At 37.0% G+C, this 16801-nt stretch overlaps 2 protein-coding genes across 2 annotated transcripts in view; one reads left to right on the top strand and one right to left on the bottom strand.

The window, feature by feature from the left end:
* The window catches only part of LOC116119090 (WD repeat-containing protein 91 homolog), a 59197-nt gene extending 50209 nt beyond the window's left edge, over nucleotides 1-8988 (top strand). Inside the window, 7 exon segments of the mRNA XM_031405044.1 lie at nucleotides 6623-6698; nucleotides 6771-6879; nucleotides 7424-7536; nucleotides 7668-7726; nucleotides 8063-8171; nucleotides 8446-8556; nucleotides 8840-8988. Of these exon segments, the coding sequence (XP_031260904.1) occupies nucleotides 6623-6698; nucleotides 6771-6879; nucleotides 7424-7536; nucleotides 7668-7726; nucleotides 8063-8171; nucleotides 8446-8556; nucleotides 8840-8899 (637 nt within the window). The 3' untranslated portion in view covers nucleotides 8900-8988.
* Nucleotides 8989-12171: 3183 nt separating this feature from the next.
* On the bottom strand, nucleotides 12172-15980 carry LOC116119089 (receptor-like protein EIX2). The gene is made up of 4 exons (XM_031405043.1): nucleotides 15933-15980; nucleotides 15467-15553; nucleotides 13565-14564; nucleotides 12172-13478 (listed from the first exon to the last, which is right to left on the bottom strand). Exons 1-4 carry the CDS (start codon nucleotides 15978-15980, stop codon nucleotides 12172-12174), a joined length of 2442 nt encoding a protein of 813 aa, XP_031260903.1.
* Nucleotides 15981-16801: the final 821 nt, after the last annotated feature.

Below are 16801 nucleotides of genomic sequence, written 5' to 3'. Positions count from 1 at the left end.
GAACTTGATCCTGAAAACTTATTTCCAGAAAGATTAATGTAGATCCCTCCGGTAGCGACAAAATTGGTCCCTCAAGTAGTTTGAGCTCATGTCTAATTGGAGATATACACTCGGACCTAGTAAAGAAAAATTGGGAGATTGCCCTTGATTTGGTTGTATGAGATGAAAAAGTGTAGTGACTCAAGAGATCCCAAATCCATTCAGGTAGTGTATCTGAGATCCAGCATTCGAGATATCAAGAACCCCATATGCTTGCAAGTTTCGAAGCCATTTTGGAAAATGAGGCCCATTTGCAAGAGGCAAGATATAAGAACCCAATTGGTGGAAAATGACAGGAACCAAATCATCGCTAATTTCCAAAACAAGAGAGTTAGAGATAAATCTAATGCTCTAATTAGAGAGATTAAGAAAAAGTCTCAGAAATGACACCTTCCAAGGAGTTGTCACCAAGATCTAAAGATCAAAGCTCAAACATTTGTCCGAGCTTTTGTGAATGGTTCCGTTTAACCGTTTTGTCCAAGTCCTAATTCTTTTAAGGATGAAATCTTGTAAAATCAGGCACGGATCCGTGATTTGTTGTCCAATAAATGCAAAAACTCCAGTCTTTCTTGTGCATCCACCAGATAGATTTTGAAAGAACCCAGAGAGTTGTCCTATCAGATTATTGGAAGACAACTCTAATGTATGCAGACAACTCATATTTCCGATGGACTTTGGAAAGCCACCTTCTAGTTCGTGGACTGAAGAAAGAGATCGGTTAGAGAAACCATGTAATTTCCGAAAGCTTCAGGAATTGAACCTTGAAAACGTTAAAATTGAGGGAAAGTCGGTTAAGATTGCTAGACATTGAACAACCACGGGTATATAGAATTGGTTACATTGTTGCCAGTTAGATCAAGGCTCACAAAGGATGCAGTAGCATGACTTTTAGGGGAGCCAAGGCATAATCTGTGGAAGATTACACCAAACTACCCTTAAATCTGTGAGGAATGGGAGCTTGTTAATGGCTTGAAACCATCATTTGATTTACGAAGATCGCTGCCATTAAGTCAAGATATCTCAAAGAAGAAAGATGGGAAAGCCACCAATGTTTCCAACGTATATAAACCATCATTACCGCTAAGACAAGAAGTTGGAGCCTTGAAAGGTTTCCCAGCTGTGGGGAATTGGTCCTTTCAAATCAGCGTGAGAGAGATCAAGGTGCCTCAATTGGGTGAGGGAATCAATGAACTCTGGATTGGGCTCACAACTAAATTATTGTAACTGAGGTCTAAATAGCTTAAATGACGCAGTTAAGTAAAGACGCATTAATTGTACCTTCAAATGGCGCGTTAGATGCATTTTTTCGTTAAGTGCGAGTCGTACACATGGCCGGTTTGAAGACATTGGATTCCTCCATGCACCAATTTTTTTATCATCTTCACTTCCCCAAGAAGAGAGAATGCCAACATTATCCAGCAGCCCCTGTTTAAATACAAGTAGCGCTTCTCTTTCTCTTCTCTTCAACTATAACGTCAGAATCCGCAACTCTTTGCTGGAAAAAGAACAGAATCAAAACGCTGGAAGTAGATGTTGAAGGAACCTTCCACCTGACATAGTCCTCATCATCATCAACTAGAAACAGCACTGCGTAACAATGAGTTATTATCTCCGAAATAGCTCTTCTGCATGTATAATAATCTAATCAACTAGAAACAGCACTGCGTAACAATGAGTTATTATCTCTGAAAATTAGCTCTTCTGCATGATAATAATCTAAATGTAATTGCCAGTGGTTTTCCATTAAACGGAGTCTTCGGTCAGGTCACAAACTTTTGGAAAAGGGATTTGGTGGTGTTTGAAAAAATGGTATTTTATTATCACATATTATTCCTTTGTTTAGCTTCACTATTTTCTAACAAATCGTCTTATGCACATAGAGCATGATTCACGATGCCTTAATTAATCACCCCCTTTTGACTTGAACAAAAGCCTTTTTGGCTGGCATACATGATTTTGTTCCTTTTGGAAAAATAGAAAGGTGAGATGGTATAATCAGAAAGACTGAATCATTATTTTAACAATTAATGACTTTCCTACGCGGTTTTATGTTTCACGGTTTCTTTCTTCCCCAGTGAAATGTGACTTCTGGAATGAATTGACATAGACTTGGAAATTGAAACATTTTTCACCAAGCAACAATGTGAATACATGTTGGCCGTCCCACTGATCAGAGTATTATGGTGAATGATATCAAGTTCTTTTGGTTGAAAATTAACAGAAATTAAAATCTTTTAAAAAATCATTAGAAAATTACATTATATATCTAATCAATACTAATTAAAGTTTTTGTACAAAAACATATTTTATGAATATATTTTGGCTAGATTAAAAGAATAAATTAAAACTTATTGATATTGTACACGGTATGAATAACAAAATTTAATGACTATTATTCTAATGAGGGATCATAACTGGCTAAACAACTCACCAGACCTTCCTTTTTAACCAACCAACCAAACATAAGTTGTTGTGCAGCCAAATTATATGTTAAAGCAATTCATAGAGTAATTGGATGATGTATCTTTGATCGCAATTAACAGGATTTGTACTGGAATCTATTAGAAATTCCTTTTATGTACAAGAAAGCATTTACAAAACATTAACAATCAAACTTCGCATCACAGGTTATGGCCCAGATTCTAAAATCCTAAACCCGTATCTGCTCCTACAAGTATCAATCCTGCTGAAATATAATACAAGCTGAAACTAGCAAAGAATTATCATGGCTCACGCAGTATCACCTACAGGTAAAATTGGTGACACAACAACACCCATTAGTCGGATTTAAAAAACTTTAAAAGAGAAGCGGTTAAAAACTGAAACAGTGTTTGGCTTGCAAATTCAAAGATTGCAATGCCAGCAATTCTTTATATGGAAGGTAACAGCTACTTAAGATTTCTCAAATTGAATCGATAGTTAAAAGCATTCTGAGAGAAAAAAAACCTGATCATGCTTCCATCTTAATCCTCATCCTCAGGATCAATTACCCTCCTCAGTTCCTTCTATTACAGCACTACTCAGTATTTCACCAGCAGCAACATCATACCCTGAATCTGCAACTCATCATCCTGAGTAGATGTGGCAATCATCAGCATATTGAAAGGTGCAAAACTTGAAATATTAGAGCCATTCATTTCAGAAACTGAAGTCCAACTCAATTAGTAGGGATTTTGCTTCCTGTTCTTAGTTTATAAGCCAGATTAAATTATGGATAACGTACTTCCCATAGCATCTGTAGTACCACCGTTTCCAGCATCTTCATTTGTCTTCTCAACCTGTATTGTTCAGCCTGTCACCTTTGGCTTTTAATGCAGCTTCCTAGACTTCCTGTGTCCAACAAGCGATGACCATGATGATCTATAAACAAAATTCATAAGGTACCAATAACAATATAATTATGTTCAAATGGAAACTTTGCTAAGGCCGGCATTAACACGTAACTCGGGTTCTGCATATCAGTAGCAGCAACATAGCAAAAGAAATACATATGAATTACTAAATTCAAAACAATCCATGACATACTATGTTTCTTAGGTAAATGGAAAGAAAGTTAAGAAGACTTGCATTTATGAACTCATGCATTCATTACAATAAATGATACGAACCAATGATAACAAATGGAAAACAAATGCATATGTACCATTGATAATTATAATAACATAAATCAGTAAAAAAATGAACTAAGGATAAGCAGTTTCCGCACTTAATTGTTCGATGTGAGTCAGTGTTTATCAACAAAACAGTAAATAATTATACACCCATTAATGGCTAAAATTTATTGAAATAGAAAAGAGAAGAAAACTGAAAAAAATAAAATAAAAAATAAACACAATAATTACCTAATATAGCCCATTAATCTAATGATAGATTGGTGTGAAAAAAAAAAAAAAAAATTAACATAATTGTTACATATATAACTCAATCAATCTAATAATAGATTTGGTGAGAGAGAGAGAACAACTTACTTGAAAACAGAGCTTAAGGTTTCATCATCAGAATCATCTGACAAAGTTTCCTTGCAATCCCTCACCAAACAACCCGCTGCCACTATCATTGCTTTTACGCCTTAAATTTCAAAGGTTAATTAGATAATGAATTCAAAGTATCCTATGCTTTGCAACATCAGAAACTCTTACGACTATGTGAAAGTAATTTCATAAAATGAATAAAATATGCCTTAAATACTTGAAAATATAAACACACACATATAAAAATAGAGTAATACTAAACTTACAAAGAGACATACAAAGAGACAAATAAAGAGAAAAATCCAGCCTTTAAAATTTATGATTGCCTCTCTCTCTCTCTTTTTCCCTTCTTTTAAGGGTTGAATTTATCTCTTTGTATGCTTCTTTGTATGTCTCTTTGTATGCTTCTTTGTATGCCTCTTTGTAAGACTAGTATTACTTATAAAAATTTACTTGCATTATGGATTTGACAAAACTTATGAAACAAATTAACACCATAGCTACATATATAGCTCCATTAATCTAACAATAGATTGAGTGAAACAGAGAGAGAACAACTTACTCGAAAACAGAGCTTAAGGTTTCATCATCAGAATCATCTGATAGTTTTCCTTGCATATCTTTTTCTTGTGATCCCTCACCAAACAACTCATAACACCTTTCGCTTTTTAACCAAACATAAGCTGTTGATGCAGCCAAATTAATATGTTAAAGCAATTCATAGAGTAATAGAATCTAACCAAAGAATATTTTCTTGTTTGGGAAATTGAAATAAGACTGGTGTGAGCTAGCAGCTCCTAAAACTACAGTGAATCCTGCTCAGCTTAGAAGATTCAAAAACTAGAAATATGAGTACCCTTCTCCCTCACCTTAGAACAAACAATCTTGTGATATTGAAATGAAGTAGAGAACTGAGCAACTTAAAAGAAAATAATGATATCACTGGTCGGTATAGCTTTGGTGAATGCTTCACTAAATTGTGAATGACGAACCATTTTCTGGTTTAGTCTTGAAAGCCTTCTTTTCTCTTCTTTCTCTGCTATTACTGATTTGAGACTATCAAGATTCATGAGCATCCTTCGTGTCTCCACCCATATATCGTGTAGAAAGTCATTAGAACCAAATATTAGACTGACAAAGCCAATCAACTGAGTAACTACATCAATGGTCCTTCACAGCTCAAGCAATTCTAAAAGTTGAAAAAAAAAAAAAAAAAAAAAAAAATCTCAATCTATTCATGGAAAATTTTTTCTAATCGAAATGCTCCGAAATCAGTTTTTTATTTTCAATTTTCAAATACAAAATTAAAGAAAACTTAATAATAGTTGTTTTATGAGAACCTTTCAGAAATTTTAATCTATTTAACAGATTTTTTGAAGGGAAATCGAAGACATTGTTTAGATGTTTTTAATATATTTAACAGTTATTTTTTACAAAAAAATGAATCCATTTTCACTGATCTACTCCTTTTTAAGTAGTTGATGAAAAGCATTTCACTATTTTAATTTTCGAAATATTGTTATCAAAAATATTCTTTGAACTTGTGAGCACCAAATCAGGTTTCTAGTTTCATTTTAAAACTTTCATAAACAAATTTAAAAAGTACTGTTTTCTTCCCGATTGATATCCCGTCGAAATAGTAGAACCACCAACATGCAGAGTTATCACAAGAATTATGTCCATCACATTCTCATTAAACAAAAGTTCCAGAAATCCATCTCTCAAGCCCCAGCCTTCTGATGCAGCGGAATATATTGGACAGCAAGAACATTGCGGAATCAAGTCAGAACTAATTGTACCAACTTCCAGTCATCCTCCGTGAATGCTTCACTGTATACATTTATAACTATCCATTAACAATAATAATCACTATAGATAAAACAAATCAACATAATTCACCAAAATCACTAGAGACATGATGAGCATTAGTTGCTATTTAACAATAAAATTGGTAATACTTCAACCATACTGAGACTGTCGCAGATCAAAGATTAGCCTTCCATGTCCATCTTTACTTGTGAACAACTGTTAAGGTTCTGGAAGAAGTGAGAACCGATTGGCTATACTCGGAGAGGTGCAGAAAGCAGATCTGAGGTGAGACCGTAACATAAGTGGAGTTAGGGCTTTTGTGGCGCCAATTTAATTGATGGAGACAAAGGTGAGTCAATTTGCTGAGGGAACCAATTTAATTGATTGTAGAAGATGTTTCCACATTGAAGTAGGATATTGTAAAACAAGTGATTTTCAAACTTCAAACAGTATTTCAAACAATTTGTTTATCTGAAAAAGATTTTTCATAAAAATATAAAATAAATACAAAATTAAACACAAACAATAAACATGAATTAATTGGAGTACCTGTATCAATATCACTGCATGATCAAAAACTCCAAACTCTTATAATTTTTAGGCAATTCGGATAAATAATTATNGGTATGGGTGAGCAGTTAACAATCTGCTTAATTGCAATATTTAGATTGTTAAATTATGTTTCTACCTGGTGAGGTGTTATATGAGAACATCAATTATTTTGCACATATTGTTTTAAGAGATTCATCATTCATGCATAAGTACTATATGGTCTCTCGATCTTGATCAATATTAATTTGCAGCTACGGCTCAAATTATACTGATACTTGGGGGTTTGCCTCTTTAACTGTCTGGAACATGAAGACATGGAAAGCTATGGTATGTGCCCTGAACTTCTTTTTGTGATACTGTTGCCAGTTTGTGCCTTAATGAATTTTCACTTCTATGAAGACAGTCCTTCCTCTTGGTGAAGATCCACCAGCAATAACTTCCCTTTGCTTCAATCACAACGGAAAGATTCTAGCAGCTGCTGCAGTAGATGGAATGATCCACATGTTTGGTATCCTTTTACAATTATAGTGTTTGATGTAATTGTTAAGTAGCTAATGGTTTTAGGGAAATGTGAGCAAAAATGTCTCATACACTGTTACTCATGCTCTCCCTTAATGTTGACAGGTGCACATATTTAATTACAACAATGGCATTTTGGTAATAGGTCTAAATTAGAGTTTATTGAATCCAACTCAGATTGATAAACGTGTTAAGGACGCATGTTCACATGAAAAAGAGAGATTGAATACAGAATGTCCTTAGCATTTCTGAATGTTTTCTATACACTTTGCGTACCCATTTTTACATATGAAGTTGCAGTTCTGAGAAGTAAAAGAAAATAAAATCCTTTTTTCTTTCTTTATTTTTTTTCTGTTATGTAACAAAAATTTGTAGTTGAAGGCATTACATGTCTATTGAACTGCTTATCTGCACCTCTTTTGAAAGGGTACCAGTTTCAGTTAGGAAAAAAGAATTTTGTCCCATTTTTGAACATCTGAGAGGAGTGTGCTTACATATCCCCTACTGTACACAATGCCCTTAACTTGGCAAAGACATGTCTGCCGGTCTACAAATTACTGGGTGGCCTGCGCATGATTCTGCTATTAGCTCAATTCTTTTTGGTGCTGATGAAACAAGCATTTTTAGCTTGGGGTCAGATGGAAAGGCAAGTATCTTCATTTCCCGTATCAATTGTGGTTCAAAGTTTGGCATGTGCATTACAGCATTAGAATGTTACATGTTCATTTCCCCATTAAGCTGAATATGAATACTTCATTGAATTGATTTGTTGTGTAGATAATTGAGTGGAGCTTGCAAAACCAAGGTCAGGTCCTTTGGTCAAGGAGTTGTAGGAGGTATTTTGATTACTTGGTAGCTCAATTTCTGTGACTATGTTTGGTATATGCTTAGTTTCAAAGAACAAGTTATGTGATCATCTGCATTAAACTTAACTTTCTGTTCATGTTATGAATTTTTTTAATCATTTAGAGACTAACAAGTAAATCTATCGATGTTTACAACTTTTGAACAAATTTTTTTTAAAACCTTAGTCCATGATAGTGGAAACAATTGAAATCCATTCATGATGCTTTGAACTTGGATTAATGGTGGTTGATAATATCACATGTTTGCATTGTTGCATATTTTTCGTATATTTGCCTTCTTAAATCAGTGTTTTCTATATTTTGTAGGTTCTTTGAACCTGAGACCTCAAAACATTGTAGACATGAGATGGCTTTGGATGCCAATGGGAGGAGATTATTGGTAACATCAGGTTCAGTAACGGCACCAGTATATCAGGTTTTTCTCTCTCTTGTACACTTTTAACACATAAATACATGTCTGCTTGCATTGTGTTTGGCTCTTTTCTACATTTTGAGACTATTGGTTTGCATGAAAATTGATACTGAATGTCCAATCTCTAGACCATTGATTAAGTTGCTGATCTGTGGCCAAACAGATCACTACTTTGTGGGCGGTCCAGACTGCCTGGTACCCCACTGACTACTATAGATTCAGGCGGTGCTCTCATGATAAAGTGACTATTTTTCTTTTTTCAATTAATATGATTCAGGTTCGAGGTCATGCTAGCGGTTTCAGAACTCTTCCCCACACTGCAGCTATAACAACCGTGGATTGGCACCCAACCTTGCCTGTATTTCTGACAGGCTCAGCTGATCACTCAGTTAGAGTAACGTCCATTTTGTAATGTGTCTCAATCTTACATGTTCTTTTAATGTATTTTTTGGTCAGCTAGAAGTCGCAGTGAAATTTTCTCCGGCTGTGATCTGACAAAAATTCTCACATTAGTGTACCTTTGAGCAGCTTGTGTTACATAGGATGCATCTGTAGCAGTATGTATTATGACCGGATAGGATGAATTTTCCCTAGTTGTAATTCATTGAATATTATAAAGTTATAATGCATCATTCATTCTTTGTTGTAGTTCATTGACCCATCTTTGCTAGGTGAGTGTTCTACCTTCGCCTGTTTTCTCCTACCTAATATCTTTGAAGGCTTGCTGGTAAGTGATTATTAGTAAAGAAACTGCAGAAATCTGCTGCAGTAATATACGTTTGGAGAGGTTCGGTGCTGACACATTTTATTTTTTTAACCAAAGTGTGCGGAGTAGTTCATGAACTTCATGTGTTGACACATTTTGAAGAAAGGATGTTCTGACATATAATTAAGAGTAATACTACACATACATCATTTTCATACAACATTATGTGGCAAGATATGATTGGCTAATTTAAAGTTAAAATTAAATTTTCACCCAATTACATTTTACCACATAATGTTGTATGAGAAATGTTATATGGGAATGATGTATGTGTAGTATTATTCTATAATTAAATACCTTCATAAATCCGAGAATGTTACATAAACTTTATTATTATTATTATTATTATTTTAGTTTTAAAACGATATAACTCCCTCAAGATTACAATGAACTATGTTCCAGAAGAAACAAGTGTAAACCAGGAGAGAATGACATTCGAGAGGCTTAATAGCTGCTGCCGGAAATAACATCTAACAGACAAGACAATTAATAAACTAGGGTAATTTCCAAGGACTTCCCCGACAAAACCCAACTTGTACGCAAAATTTTCAGACCTCCCCTCACATTTGCGTTCCATCCCAAATACCTCCTCCGACGTCAATTAATGAATTAAATAATGGTAAGGGATGGTCATCAAGGCTATGGATGAAATTTCAATGATATTCTGAAAAAAAAAAAGAAACCAAAAAAAAAAAAAAGCCATTGACCTATCTAAGCTTTAAAAATAAATAAGAACATAACCCATTAACTTAACCAAAATAATTTGATTTTCACTTATAAAGGGACGTCATTGATCATAACTTTTCACTTGAGAAGGAAATCGGGTTTTTGGATTTGGAGAAGGTGGCTAAGATATGTTGAGTATGTTCTTTTTCTTTTGTCAGTTCTTTTAATTATATAAATATGTAATGAAATATGTAAGCGATAATTGTAGGGCAATTTTATAGTTCTGCCAAATCAGTTTACCTTTTGCCGTTACATAAGTTAATTTTGTTCAAGGGAGATATATGAGGAAAAACCCAAATTTGAGGGAAGATCTTGGGCTTCGTTTGGTTGCATTTTAGGAATACTACTTTTAGTATTCCCAAAAAAGTTAAACAATAAAATACCCAAAAATTTTGGGCTTCGTTTGGTTTAAGATTGGGAATACTACTCTTAGTATTCCCAAAAAAGTTAAACAGTAAAATACCCAAAAACTCTCATTTTTGGGAATACTATTTTCAATATTATGTAATTTTTTTAAACCCTCTAAATTTGTTAATTCAATTAAATACCCCTAAATTTTTTTTTAAAATTACAAAACACCCCAACAATCCACATTTACCAGATTCTGGCCACCACCGCCGGAAAATGGCTGGAATCTGATAGGATGGCGTACTACCGGCTGAATCTGGCCGGTAGTGCGCCGATCTAGCCTTTTCCGACCAGATCCACGGTGGATCTGGCCGAAAAAGGCCAGATCTAAGGCCAAAGATCTGGCCGTTGACGGCCAGATCTTTGGCCGTAACAGTTGGTCACGACGGCCAACAAACGATCATCGTTGACCATCAACGACGACTGTTTGTTGGCCGTCGTTGAGAAAAAATACGGCTAGATCTGGCCGTTGACGGCCATATCTAGCAGTAGATCTGGCCTTTGCCGGCCAGATCCACCGTGGATCTGGCCGGAAAAGGCCATATCGGCGCATGACCGGTAAGATCCAGCCGGTCATGCGCCGATAAGGCGACTTCGGCCACCTCCGGTGGTGGTGGCCGGCTGGGGGTGTTTGAGGGTGGGTTGGGGGTGTTTTTGTTAACTTTTAATATTTTATTATATGAGGTATTTTATAAAAAAACAAACATAAGGGGCATTTTATTAATTTATAAATCCTACATCGTAATACTCGCCCAATTCAACTTTTTTTTTAACTTTTTTCAAAAAACTTTTCCCAAAACCCCCAAATTTTGAACCAAACGAAGCCTTGGTTTTTGGGAATACTACTCTCAATATTATTCAACTTTTTTTAAACCCTCTAAATTTGTTAATTTAATTAAATACTCCTAAATATTTTTTTAAAAATTGTAAAAACACCCCAGCAATCCACATTTACCAGATTCTGGCCACCACCGCCAGAAAATGGCCGGAATCTGGTAGGATGGCGCACTACCAGCTGAATCTGGCCGGTAGTGCACCGATCTAGCCTTTTCCGGCCAGATCCATGGTGGATCTGGCCGAAAAAAGCCAGATCTAAGGCCAAAGATCTGGTCTTTGACGGTCAGATCTTTGGCCGTAACCAGTCGGTAATGACGGCCAACAAACGGTCGTCGTTGATTGTTGGCCGTCGTTGACGAGCAAATACAGCCAGATCTGGCCATTGATGGCCAGTTCTAGCCGTAGATCTGGCCTTTGCCGGCCAAATCTACCGTGGATTTGGCCGAAAAAGGCCATATCGGCGCACGACCGGCAAGATCCAGCCAGTCATGCGCCGATACGGCAAATTCGGCCACCCTCCGACGGTGGTGGCCGGTTGTCCGTATTTGAGGGTGGGTTGGAGGTGTTTTTGTTAACTTTTAATGTTTTATTATGGGGGATGTTTTGTAAATAAATAAACATAGGTGGTATTTTATAAATTTGTAAATCCTACATCGTAATACCCGCCCAATTCAACTTTTTTTTAACTTTTTTCAAAAAACTTTTTCCAAAAACACAAAATTGTGAACCAAATGGAGCCTTGAATTTTCATAGTAGACTTGGGTTTTGTTAGAATTTTCCCAAACCTCAAGAGGGGTTTCTGGAAATTACCCTGAAAGTGAAACTAAACATGTAATTCAACAGTAAAAACAGAACAAAACAAACTAAACATGTAATTCAACAATAAAAACAGAACACTGACTTCTTGTTCTTGTTCTCAAAACTAAAGAGAAAACACAATTTTTATGAGCCTATATACTCTCGAGTCATAATGACCAATTCACTAATCATGAGGATCAAAATTGTTTGGAAACTTTCAATTACAAATTTAAAACATTCACTCAAAATATACAAAGGAGTATATATATATATTATACTACTACTACTACTACTACTATAAAAATAAATACCAAATTGCATTTCCATATTGTACTTGTTATTCAATAGGCACAGAGAGGAGGAAAAGGCAGCAACCCCCTCCTTTTCACGAGTCACAATTCAAAAGCAAATTATGTAGAAATGTTGCAATTATTACACAAAAAACACTAAATTGAAAGGACTTAAGATTTAGAAACTAAGCCTTGTTTGCAGTTTGGAAATACTGACAACTGCTGTCACATAGACCCAATCTTTCGCATCAATCAAGAAATTGAAGTAGGCATGTCTCCACGAAGCTTTGAACAATAAAGTCCCACAAACTCCCCAAAACCCTACTACAAAACCAATTATCGAACTCAAATAAAACCATAGGTCATCTTTTGGAGCGTCTGTACCCTCTTTTCCTCCATTATTAGTGGCAGGACCTTGAGATGGTTCATCATCTGAGCACTTAGTTGGAAGTGGCAACCCACACAAACCGGGATTCCCCCCATACACTGAGGAATTGAAGCTTTGGAGTTGGGTGCCTGATGGTATTCTGCCTGACAAGTTGTTATTTGAAAGGTCAAGGACACTAAAACCACTTATTAGTGAAAGGGTTGGAGGAATTTCACCAGAAAACTGATTTCTTGATAAATCAAGGAAATCCAATGATTTTAAATCACCAATTTTCAAAGTGATTTCTCCACTCAAATTGTTTCTAGAAAGGTTCAAGGCAACCAATCCTGTAAGACTCATAATCTCTTCAGAAACTTCTCCGCTTAGTATATTGCTTGAAAGGTCAAGCATCTTTATCAATCCTAGAGTATTCTTGAACTCGAATTTACTTTCTTTCCATTTCAACACTGCATTGTCAAAATACTCTTGTCTCTGGTACACAAATGGACTTCCACAGGGGAAATAGTTGGTGGTGAGGGTGGTACTCCATTCATAAGTCATTGAAGAAAAATTGTTGAAACATTTTGGTATAGTTGCTGAAATATTGTTAAAAGAAAGGTCCAAGAGCTGAATATTTCCTGGACGGCATAGCTGGAGAGGAATATTTCCAAAGATATTGTTGGATAGCAGACTAAGAAAAATTAAATCTTGCAGGCTTTCCCCTATCCACTCCGGTATCCTTCCTGGTAATGCATTCTTTTCTAAATCTAAAACTCTTAGTTTTGTGCAATTCTTTAAAGACAAAGGCAATTCTCCAAAGAATCTATTATTGCGTAAACTCAATGTTTGAAGATTACTTAGGGTGCCCATCGTGTCTGGAATTTTCCCTGAGAAGTTGTTGTTTGCAAAATCAACTATTTGTAAGTTATTGAATTGCTTCCAACAATTTGGAACCTTTACAGATAGCAGGTTACTGGAGAGGTCAATATGAAGCAAACTCTCAATGGTGAAACATAAGGTAGAAATCGTTCCTGAAAACTTATTTTTGGATAGATCCACATAAGATATATGTGAAGGAAGTGCTAGAATTGGACCCTCAAAATGATTTGAACTAAAATCTATTCTCGAATTAAAGAAGAATTAAATGTCAAAGATAAATTTGGAAGTTTACCCTTGATCTGATTGTGAGAGAGATTTAATTCACGTAATTCAGAGGATAGATCCAAAAACCATTCAGGTAAACTATCAGACATTCCAGCATTGGAAATATCTAGAGATTCAAAATGTTTTTGAGTTTGAAGCCATTTTGGGAAATGAGGCCCTATCTTGCAAGGGGCAAGATTTATAGTCCGCAGTTGAAAAGGAGGAATCCAGTCAGGTCTCAGTTCAGAGACAAGAGAGTTAACAGCCAAGTCCAAATCAACTAAGTTGGAGAGATTTGAGAAAACGGCTTCTGTGATTTCACCTTCCAATGAATTCTCACGAAGAACCAAAACCTCAAGCTTGTACGGGAGTCCAATGCTATTGGTTAAGGTTCCATTCAAAAGATTCTGTTCAAGTTGTAGCACTTTTAAGGACTTAAATCTTGAAAGATCAGTCACTGAACCTATGAATTTATTGTCATTTAAGTACAAGTACTCCAGAGTGCCTTCAGTACACCCACCAATTAAGTTTCGAATAGACTTGGAGAGTTTTCCTCCAAGATTTTTATCACTCAGATCTAATGAATGTAAAAGACACATATTCCCAAATGATTCTGGAATCCCACCTTCAAGTTGATTATAAGAAAGATAGAGATCTGTTAGCGAAGTGATGCGCCCAAAAGCGTCTGGAATGGAACCTTGTAATTGGTTGGTGCTAAGGTCAAGATAACCAAGATTATTACTAACGTTGAACAACCAGGGATACATTGAGGAAGTGAGAGTGTTGGAACTGAGATCGAGGCGCAGAAGAGATGTAGAATTGACAAGTGACAGAGGGGAAGAAACGATAGGTGGAAGATTACAATCCTGTAGAAGCAAGGTTCTTAAGAAAGGGAGCTTGTTAACTACCTGGAACCAATCACTGGATTTACTAAGGTTGCTAAAAGCCAAGTCAAGATAACTCAAAGAAGAAAGGTGAGAAAGCCACTCAAGGTTTCCAACACTAGATAAACCAACACTATAGCTGAGGTCCAGAAATTGCAAACTTGAAAGATTTCCAAGCTGACGAGGAATTGGTCCACCAAAATTACTAAAATGGAGACTAAGGTGAGTCAATTTGCTGAGGGAACTAATGAACTTAGGGATTTGACTTCCACCAAAATCATTGTAACTTGTTGATGCGTGATTTTGACACCACCGAATCGCACGTGTGAGATGCTGAGCTGGCCCAGAAAACACACGTGAAAGAGAAAGAATCGAGAGTAAAGGCAGTGAGAAAGGAGTTTTAAAGTGGTTTGGATGCTAAGGAAGCAAGTCCTACGTCCACTGATGTTTGTATTAATGATAAGGGCTAGGTCGCTTTAGCTGACTGACTTTACAATGATAATACAAGGTATCAAATGCTGTATATTCTAGAGAGAGAGAGAGAGAGAGAGAAAGGGAGTAGCTAATCAAATGCAAAAATATGTGAATCCCCCTCAATAAGAGAGGGGCTCTCAATTTATAGTGGAATGGATTGAGGCAATGATCACTGAATCTGTGGGTTGGTGAGATTATCCATGCAAAATCCTTCTTTATGTCACATTGCCTACCTTTTATAGTGATTTGCGCGATTTGGAGCAGGGATTGGACACGTGGGATCATCACAGCTCTTGGCTGGCCTGGCGCGCGCCCACTATTCTGACAGAAGCAGGTTGCGGGCATACCCATGATCTGACTCTTGCATGCTGACTGGACCTTACGTCAGCCCTTATATTTTTTTTAGGCATAAAAGAAGTCCCCCAGTTTTTAAGGTTTGAGGATCGATCCTTGGAAACTATAAGTCATGCTACGATTGGATGATTTCTGGAGATTCTGATGATTCCGACCTGTTTGAAAGTAGGTCGGGGTAGCACTTTTTGCAAACAGACCTCGCATGGTCATTGTTTGCAGAGGATGAGCGACCTAATTTCGTCAGGCGTTACCTGTTTTGCTTTAGGGATGGATGCATTTAATGAAGCAGTCTCTGCGCTGACAAATGTGTCCTGCGCGTGATAAGTGCCAGCCAGGTGCTTTAAATGCGTTGTATGCAGACACAGTACCACTTTATCAGAACATTAAATGCGTGACATGCTGAAACGATAACTCTTATCACAACATTAAATGCAGATTGGGGCACAATTAATGCTGAGAGAGAGAGAGTGTTGTCGCTTGAGTTTTTCAATCGAAAAGATGAAGATTTGATTTTCTTCAATCGTGACGCTTACTCTTCCTCACCGATCTGCGACACGTGGCTGTGATCAACGGTGAGAAATTTTTGCCGCCCAAACATCGTTTTGATTCTGAGAAAAACAAACGTCGGTTCGTGCCCTATAAAAACTCAGATCTTTCTCAGGCAATGTCACCAGAGTCTTTTTCACAGATAGCAAGAGATTTTCACAAGCTTGGAACCTTTGCCTTCCAAACTAGCGTTTTTCCAATATTTGAAGCAGAAGCCATTTTCGTACTCCGAGAGGTAAGGACCTTTCTCTGTTTTTGTTTTCTCGTTTTCCATAGTTAAATGGCGTCAGTCTTCCGGTAACTTATCAGAGACGAGACGCTCATGTCAAGTTCGGGCCATGAATGGCGGCTCGAATCATGCTGTTAGGGTTTTCTTTGGGATTTAGGGAGTTTGTTTCCCTCCACGTCATCGTACGAAATAGCGTACGACAGCTAAATGACCCTCCTGCTTGTCACTTTTGCAGACCGGCAGAATGGACCCCTTAATGACCAGATTCGAGGAAGGGACCTGTTCGTCCCCGCAGGGTGCTCTGAGTATCCCTTTTGAGGTCTTCTCGGTACTCACTGGGGAAGAGCTCGAGAGGGTAATAAAACAGTATGGTATCAAGGTGGATGTTTTCCTCAACGTGGCACACTCATCGCGATACCCATCAAGTGGGCTAGTCGCGATCTCCGAGGAGATCATCAAGGGTGGGGGATTGATCCCCTTCCACCCTTTCATCAGGTCGCTTTTGGATCACTTCGGGATTGCGTTGATGCAGCTCACTCCGAACGCGTATGTCATTGCTATTGCCATGTACATCGTGTGTCATGAGAATGGGTTGGGCGAGCTGACCGCGGTGGAGCTCGGCTGCTCATATTTCTTAAAAAAGTGCAAGGATAAGGATTCTTATTACTTGTCCAGGCGACCTACCATAGCTGAGGGGATACATAGTTATCCTAGCAACACGGGGGCCTACGAAATGAAGTTTTTCTTCTTTCGCTACGATGGCCATTGCAGCTTTCAGGACCTGAGTAGGCTTTTTTTCCTTAGACGAATT

This window comes from Pistacia vera, unplaced genomic scaffold (genome assembly GCF_008641045.1).
Source record: "Pistacia vera cultivar Batoury unplaced genomic scaffold, PisVer_v2 Contig872, whole genome shotgun sequence".
Lineage (NCBI taxonomy): Eukaryota > Viridiplantae > Streptophyta > Magnoliopsida > Sapindales > Anacardiaceae > Pistacia > Pistacia vera.
This window is presented reverse-complemented; position numbering and strand designations above follow the sequence as displayed.

Coding starts and splice junctions, on each gene's coding strand:
- LOC116119089 (XM_031405043.1), bottom strand. CDS start 15,980: ATGGCTTCTGCTTCAAATATTGGAAAAACGCTAGTTTGGAAGGCAAAG. Junction 15,554..15,932: donor CGCTAGTTTGGAAGGCAAAG/GTTCCAAGCTTG, acceptor ACGCATTTAAAG/CACCTGGCTGGCACTTATCA. Junction 13,479..13,564: donor GGATCTATCCTCTGAATTAC/GTGAATTAAATC, acceptor ATTCGAGAATAG/ATTTTAGTTCAAATCATTTT.